The sequence below is a fragment of the Plectropomus leopardus genome, unplaced genomic scaffold (assembly GCF_008729295.1).
Source record: "Plectropomus leopardus isolate mb unplaced genomic scaffold, YSFRI_Pleo_2.0 unplaced_scaffold11541, whole genome shotgun sequence".
Classification (NCBI taxonomy): Eukaryota; Metazoa; Chordata; class Actinopteri; order Perciformes; family Serranidae; genus Plectropomus; species Plectropomus leopardus.
Genome location: NW_024612219.1, coordinates 1 through 7,612, shown reverse-complemented (window position 1 = coordinate 7,612; position 7,612 = coordinate 1). Strand labels below are relative to the sequence as shown.

General features: G+C 42.6%; 1 protein-coding gene across 1 annotated transcript; it reads right to left on the bottom strand.

The window, feature by feature from the left end:
* Positions 1–473: 473 nt before the first annotated feature.
* LOC121963516 (aggrecan core protein-like) lies at positions 474–7,410 on the bottom strand (the record flags this gene model as incomplete). The annotated part of the gene is made up of 9 exons (XM_042513802.1): positions 7,319–7,410; positions 7,147–7,238; positions 6,068–6,359; positions 5,816–5,990; positions 4,732–4,859; positions 3,763–4,056; positions 2,755–3,057; positions 2,495–2,669; positions 474–601 (listed from the first exon to the last, which is right to left on the bottom strand). Coding segments are annotated over exons 1-9 (1,675 nt in total), but the record flags the coding sequence as incomplete, so codon positions are not given.
* Between the last annotated feature and the right edge of the window lie 202 nt (positions 7,411–7,612).

Sequence of the window (7,612 nt, the reverse complement as noted above, 5' to 3'; positions counted from 1 at the left end):
ATGTATAAATATATGTAATTGTAAAAAAATATATAAAAATATAAATAAACTGGAAATAGCTTTCAACCTCTTGTTTAAACACTCTCAGCGTTAAAATGCAACCCATCGTTTTTGTAGCTTCCATGTTGTTCCCACTTTCAGACCTCAAAGCTTATGAACACAACAAGGTCGAAAAAACAACTTCCCAATTCGGAAACTACGACCTTCACACGTCACATGGCTGCAGCATTGTCCTGCACGTTTCAGATCTCTCCCAAAGCTGAATAAAATGATCAGCTTGTCATCAGGCGGCTTCAGGGGTTCGTAACGAGCGGCTCGTTTGAATCAGCTGTTGGAGCACGGAGAGATGTAAAACATGCAGGACTATTGTAGAGGTTTGGGAGACGCTAACGTAACAGATCCACGGTTTAGAGAAACAGTCTCTGTGATTTTATGTCAGAAGAATCGCTGATTTTCAGGCTAAACTCTCTTACCTTTGAGCCCGTCGGCGTAACAGTACACGTCATATCTCTCTTCAGCTGGCCTCAAACCGTAGGACCGAACTCCAGGTCGATCCCCCAAATCTCCGGCACACTTCTCTCGAGGGAAAACAATCGGGTACCTAGAAAACAGCAAACGTGGTGGTTTATTGTTTGGGACAGTAAAAAATGGGCCTCATGCAAGAAACAATGTTCAAACAAATGTCCTCAGTTTTGCTTGTATCCATAATTTGTTCTTATTTTGTTAGTATCCACTAATTTTTGGGATTCAGCAATGTTTTCTTAGTGTTACTTTTCTCTGTGAGAGAACATTTTACGAGTGGTTGAGACATTCGTACCAAGATAGGAGAAGAATATGTCGCTCTCACAGGCCGAAAACTGTAGCTCAGCACACGGAAAAATAAGTTTTATACCTTTAAAAAATGCATGAATATCATTTAACAACATTTATGTTACTGTGTGTCCCTCTGCTGACCAGAGCTGGAATATAACTAAGTACAATTATTTAAGTACCGCACTTAAGTACAAATCTGAGGTGCTTCTACATTTAAAATTACCACTACACTTCAGAGGGAAATACTTCTGACTTCAGTACTATCAGATAAACTACTGTGCAAATAAAGATTTTTGCACAGTGTTATACACATATATATTGTTAAATCTTTTAAAGTTTCTTTGTCTTTCTCTGGCTGACATTCTCTGCTACTTAATTTCACAAAGGAGCTGGTGTCTGCAGCTGTCATCTCATGACGCACGAGGGCCAAACGTGGATAATGAAATAACTTTTTTTTTCCTTTTTTACATTTTATACACAGAACCATTAAAGACACCGAGGTCATGTTGTCTGTATTTGTTTTCTAGGAATTTAAGGACTTGAGTTTACATTTGACAACTACAAACATTTCACACGTCGGGCTTAAGTTTATAGCCAAATGCTTGTTATAAAATAAACTCAGATTGTGTCTCCAAGTAATATTTTACACAGACAGTGACGTCGCAGTATGGTCTTAAAATGCAGGCCGTGGAAAGTCTCAACTTCAGGATCTCTACATATCGCCTACCCTGTTTCGCATCTTTCAAATATACCGCATAATATTTTGTCTACAATCTATTTTTATCTAACTGATGTTATATTTCCTCTCGTGCTCTTTATTTCCTTTTCATGTTGAGAGTAGTCGAGGTTTTTACATTTATGCATAAAAAACACAAACTGATGCATAAGAATTTATCAGCATGTGGGAAATGAAGTGTCAGACACTCTTAATCTCCCAGAGATGGGCCCCCAGACCCCCCTCTGGATTTGTGGGGCTGCCAGGTGTCCTTTATTTTATTTTTAACTTTATTCTGGGCCCGTGGGCATCACCTGACCGACCCTCTATGTAGAGGCCTGAGCCTGAAGCACTTCCTGCGGGCTTGGGTACCACGACTATTGGAAAACACCAACTAAGCACCAGAAGTCACGGCCATAATTCACACAGGGCAGGGCCGGCTCTTGGTATAGGAGATACAGGCGGTCGCCTAGGGCGCCATCTGCTGGAGGGGCGCCGCTACGCCGCCAGTCCCCCTTGGCCTCGAAGGAAAATAATAATAAAATAATAATTTTCTATGCCCACTGCCGCCCTCACTGAGTGTTTTCTGTCTAGAAAATATATATATATTAACATTACAAATAAATAAACAGTGACATGTGCCTAAATTATGTGTGAGCATGTGATGTGTCGTTATTGGGGTTAGGGTTAGGGCGGGCAGAGCCGGCCCTGACACAGGGCATCATGGGGCTCAGGAATAAAATGATGAAATTAACTGCTGAAACACTGCTACAAAATGCTGAAAACACTATATGGTGCAGTCTCTCCCTGACAGAGGACGGTTTCAAACACAGATCTGGAGTTTAAGGTGCATCTTGAGTTCTCTTTTATTTTCTCTTAAAATTAAGAGAAAACATCAGAGAAATGAAAGCGAATGTTGCTGCAGGAGGAACAATCGTTCTTCCTGCTCTGAGGTCTCAGATTCACCTCACAGTCTGGTCCAGTACCCATCCTGCATCACACTGGTGATATCCGGCCTCGTACGCCGCCTGCAGCTGCTCCGGTGAGGCGATGGAGGCGCCCACGCTCTGACAGGCCAGCTGGGCCTCGACGAAGGTGAAGGCGTAGCGTCCGGAGCCCGAGCGGTAATGGAAGACCACACCTGCACAGAGAAACGGCATTATCCGAGACGCTCGCTGGACTTTCTGTCATGTCGCAGTAATCATCGGCAGCTCAGGATCGCTCACCACCCGGAGGCATCACAAAGCCTCTTCCGGGCGCCATGCCCGTGTCGGGCCTGGCGGTGGCCGCCTCGATCACGTCTGTGATGACCTCGGTGACGCTCGGCGGCCGAGGCAGCGGCAGCTCCGCGGGGCTCTCCGTGAAGGTGAAGTCCACCACGGTCGGCTGCTGGGTCTCCACCTCTCCGACCACCTCGCTCTCTGGGGTCGTGCTCCTGAAGAACACCTCCGGGCTCTGCGTCACCGCCGTCACACTCAGCACGCCACTTCCCTCCTCGATGAGGCCTGAACCCTCCTCAGCAGGCGACTCTGGAGGTCATGGAGGGGCGAGATAACAGAGCGTTTGCTGCAGATGTTACTGTGTAGAGTCAGAAGTTGGGTTTTTGGTTCTTATTTAAATGAATCCTGCATCAACTTGCAAATTTTGTCCAATTTACCCAAATTTTCTGCAAATTGACTAGTTATTGTAGTTTATGACGACATATCAGGGCCGCTGCGGAGCCACGGTAAATTTAAAAAGAAAAATTATATAGAAGAGATTAATGTCACAAATCTGCTGATAAAAAATCCATTCTTTAAGTTTATAAAGTCGCAAATTTCAGATGTTTTTGTTTGTTGTACATTTTTGATTTTTGCAGGTCAAAGGACTACATTCACTTTGCACCACAGATTTGTGACTTTATAAACTCAGAGAATATCCATCTTTTTCTTGCAAATTTGCAACATTAATCTCAGAAAATCTTTGGGGTTTTTTTTTTCTCAGAAATGCCCCAATTTAAGCACCACATGTGGATGCTATTTATGTTATTTATCTTTTCCCACCAGTAGCCATGAAAAATTGTTGTTTTTTACCAAGACATTGCTGCATTTCCTGCTGCAACTGTTGGGAATTGGTAAAAAAATAATAAAAAAAATAGAATAGAATAAAATAAAAAAGGTACAAGACAATTACCTGAAATTAGCACAAAAAACGAAGACAAAATATCTGCAAAAAAACCTGAACTGAAGGCTCACCTGTGTAGCAGAAGGCGTCGTAGCGGGACTCAGGAAGTGGGTATCCTGTCTGGTTTGTGTGGAGGTAAACGGTCCGCACCCCCAGCAGGCCGCCTCCACACTGCGGCCGACGGACGTTGATGGGGTAGCGGACGCTCCTGTCTCCCAGCCAGCCGGCGTTACAGACGTCCATCCCAGTCTGCCACGCCAGGTAGAGCTGACCGGTGGTCGCCAGCAGAGCGCCCCGGTTGGAGCACGCCATCACGGCCTCCGAGTAGGTGAACTTCTCTGCAGCGGCGGTGTGAAAAACTCTACCTGCGTCACATCAGAGAGCGCCATAAAGCGGTGAAGGGTGACGTTTATTGTAGGCCGACCTGGAAGTTAGCATCGCACTGGTTCCCTCCTGAAAAACTTTGATTATCGCCAAAAAGAAGCTCTACGACGAACACGATTATCTTAGGCGCTTGGTGTTCCGGCAGAAGCAAAAAGCTGTTCGGCCATAAACCAACAAAAAACTGGTCTCCTCACTTTAGCCTTTGACTGTGATTCAGCTGCTGTGCACACTGCTGCACATCGGTATTTAAGATCTTGTATTGTAGTATGTTGTATTTTCATGAATTTTCTATACTCTATTTTTATGCTTATTTTATTAATAAGGCCAGTGGGTTATATTTTATCCATTTTATTTTCTATTTTATGTTCTGAATTCTGTGCACTAAATTTCTATCCTCATTGTGTCTCACTTTTACTCATGTTAAGCAGATTTTATCCATTTGAAGATACATTTCACGTATTCTGTTCTGATTTTATTTTATTTCAACATGCAGGTTTTATTCTGTCGTCTTGTCTTTTATGTGTTTTGATGTGAAGCACGTGCTGCATTTCATGTCTTTCTTGTAAAGCACGCTGGGCTGCATTTCTTGTATAAAAGGTGCTATACAAATAAAGTTTATCAAACAGAAGCAAATTAACAACACAGCAGTCACGTACCTGTCATCCTCTCAGCGAAGCAGTAGACGTCGTACGTCTCGTTGAGGTCTCTGACTCCGTACGTCCTGACGCCGGGCAGCTCCTCTTTGTCTCCGTAGCAGTTCACACGAGGATCATGGATCGGGTACCTTTGGTTGAATAGAGAGAAAATTTTCAAAATTTAAATTCCATCATGGACAATGCCCCCAAAAGATTTTCCCTTTTTTTTTACAAAGACATTGCTGCTTACCCAGCGAGCAGGAAACGTTTCCACAACACTGGCTAACGTTACCTACAAGTTACAATAATGTTTTAAGGAAAACATTTAAATCTAATGTTTAAAGAACATTTTAAGGATGCTTATGATGTCAAATAATGTCCCTTATAAGGTTGAATACTGATGTAAAGTTTTCAGGATGTTTTGGTGACGTTTAGCTCAATGTTAGATAGGCGGCAAATGGTGCCTTTGACCCACTTTGCGTTCATTTTGTTCGTATTTGTGCACATTTTCAAAACGTTTACAGAAACTGACAAAACGGAGAAAGCAGAGGCAGCGAAGCAAAGTTCGAGCGAGATACGACTGCTTCAAACGGCATCAGAAACGGTAACACGGTGAAAAGAAAGGTCGGCACGTATTTAACGACCTCACAGATCACCGCTACTCCATTAACCCTTTGAAACCTGGACTGACATCACTTTTTTTGTGCTGGATTCAGAAACTTTTTTTAGTCAAGGCAACGAGCAACTTGACAGGAAATGTACACAAACTGCAAGAAATTAATGGATTTAGACATTTCTTTTTTTTGTTAAATAGGATAAAAAAATGTCTGTAAAACTAAAAAAAAAAACAAACATCCATGTCACCTCCCGGGCTCCGTGATTTCCGTACGTAGAGGCCGTACTGTTTTTTTTTAAAGTGTGTTTAGTTAAAGTATGCAATAGCAATTTGGATATTGCAGGAGTTTTTTTGGACACTTTTCTCCAGAATATCGTGTTTTTCGCCTCCATTAACGTGTGAACTTTAACGTTTGAGCGTCCAGTTTGAGCTCAGTGAGAGGCAGAGGCAGGAAGTGGACAGCCGTTGGCCGTCATGTGACACACCCACCTGACTGTGTGGTCAGACAGCCAGCCGGCGTCACACTGGTGGAATCCGTCATCGTAGGCCGCCTGAAGCTGCTCAGGTGACGCCATGACGGCGCTGTTCTGCGCGCACGCCGCCGTCGCCTTCTCAAAGGTCAAACTGTAGCGTCCCATGATGGCGCGGTAGTGGAACACAATACCTGCAGAGACAAAGCTGTTAAATTCTGAATGAAACATGAAAAGTTTTGTCTAAAATGTTGTGAAAGCTCATTTTCACCTTGAACCTGCACGTGGACGATGTCGTGGTTGTCCTCGATGCCGTGCTGGACCTCGCAGCGGTAGACCCCCGAGTCGCTGGACCTCAGCTCCGAGATCTTGATGCTGGCGTCTGTGGAGGTCTGGGGGTAGCCCACCAGGTGAACTCTGTCCAGGTAGCGCTCGCTGATTCGCACCTGGCCCTCCAAGGCCACCAGGATGGTCGTGACCTTCTCTTTGGTGACGAGGCTCCATTTGATGCGATGGGCGAGGGGGGCGATGGTGGGGGCGCCGGGGTCCGGGACGGTGTGGTCCTACGAGGGAAACAACACCGTTTACCAGCAGTTACTTTTCCAAATATAAAATCAACAATCTGAGGCTATTTAACCCTTTCGGGACTGTTTGGTGTACTTAATGTTCTGGCTGTGTTCATGCATATAGCATACATACAAAAATACACAATCTTGTCATTAAGTAGGTCAAAAATACACTGGGAAAATAAAATTGTTACTATTGTTACATTTTGTTAAATGCAAAAAATGTCATTGAATTGAAACCCAATCAATTCATTTATGTATTTAAAATTATGTTTCAGAAAAGAAAATATATTTTTAGCACTTTCTTGAGGTCATTTTCTTCTTGTTTTTAAATCTTTTTTTTTTTTTTTAAATTGTATTCAGTTTTTTTAAAAACTTATTTTCAGGTAATTGTCTTGTAACCTTTTTTTAAAAAAAATTTCTTGCCAACTTTGGGGCAAAGTTTTATGAAGTGCCCCCCCTCTTCCCATGTTTTGAAAGAAATTAAACCCATTCATTCAGGTGCCAGAGAGGTAATGTGTGTACAAGATAAGTGGGCAAAAACACAATATAAATAGTAAAAGAAACAACATAAAATAGTTAAAAAAAATGAGGCGCAAACTCAACAGTTAATAAAATTTTACATCAGTTGCACATGGAAGATAATTCAGGGACAAATACTTTCAGTGGACTAATCCACTATCTAAGAATACAAGTTATTATATAAATTATATGGAAAATAAAGTGGAGAATATACTGTCTTTCAGCCAACTGACATTTACTAAAAAAGCTTAGAAAGACTCACCTCAAAGTAACAGGGAAGCAGGATGGAGGCTCCCAGCAGAGGACGCTGTGGCTCCTCCAGAGGAATACTCACACTCAGCACGTCCTCCGGGTCTGAGGACGAAATCAGGGACAAAAGAGCTCCGTACATCGTGCAATAAACTCATGAAATGATCATAAATAAGTTTTCTTACCCATGAAGGAGTGCTCTTCATAAAGGTAATCGAATGACGCAGAGATGACATGTAGACACGCAGACAGCAACACGATCCACCTCGTCATGTCTCACCTGAAGTTCACTGAAAAATGAGCAAAATACAAACTGAGAACGCAAAACATTTAGGTTTCTATTGATAATAAGAGATAAATTTTATTTTCCTACAGACCATAAAAAATAATCTTTCAGATGTCATATTGATTTTTTCAATACACAACACAATGCACATCAACTGAGCTGTCTGAATGTTGTGCACCTAAACGTAGAGAAT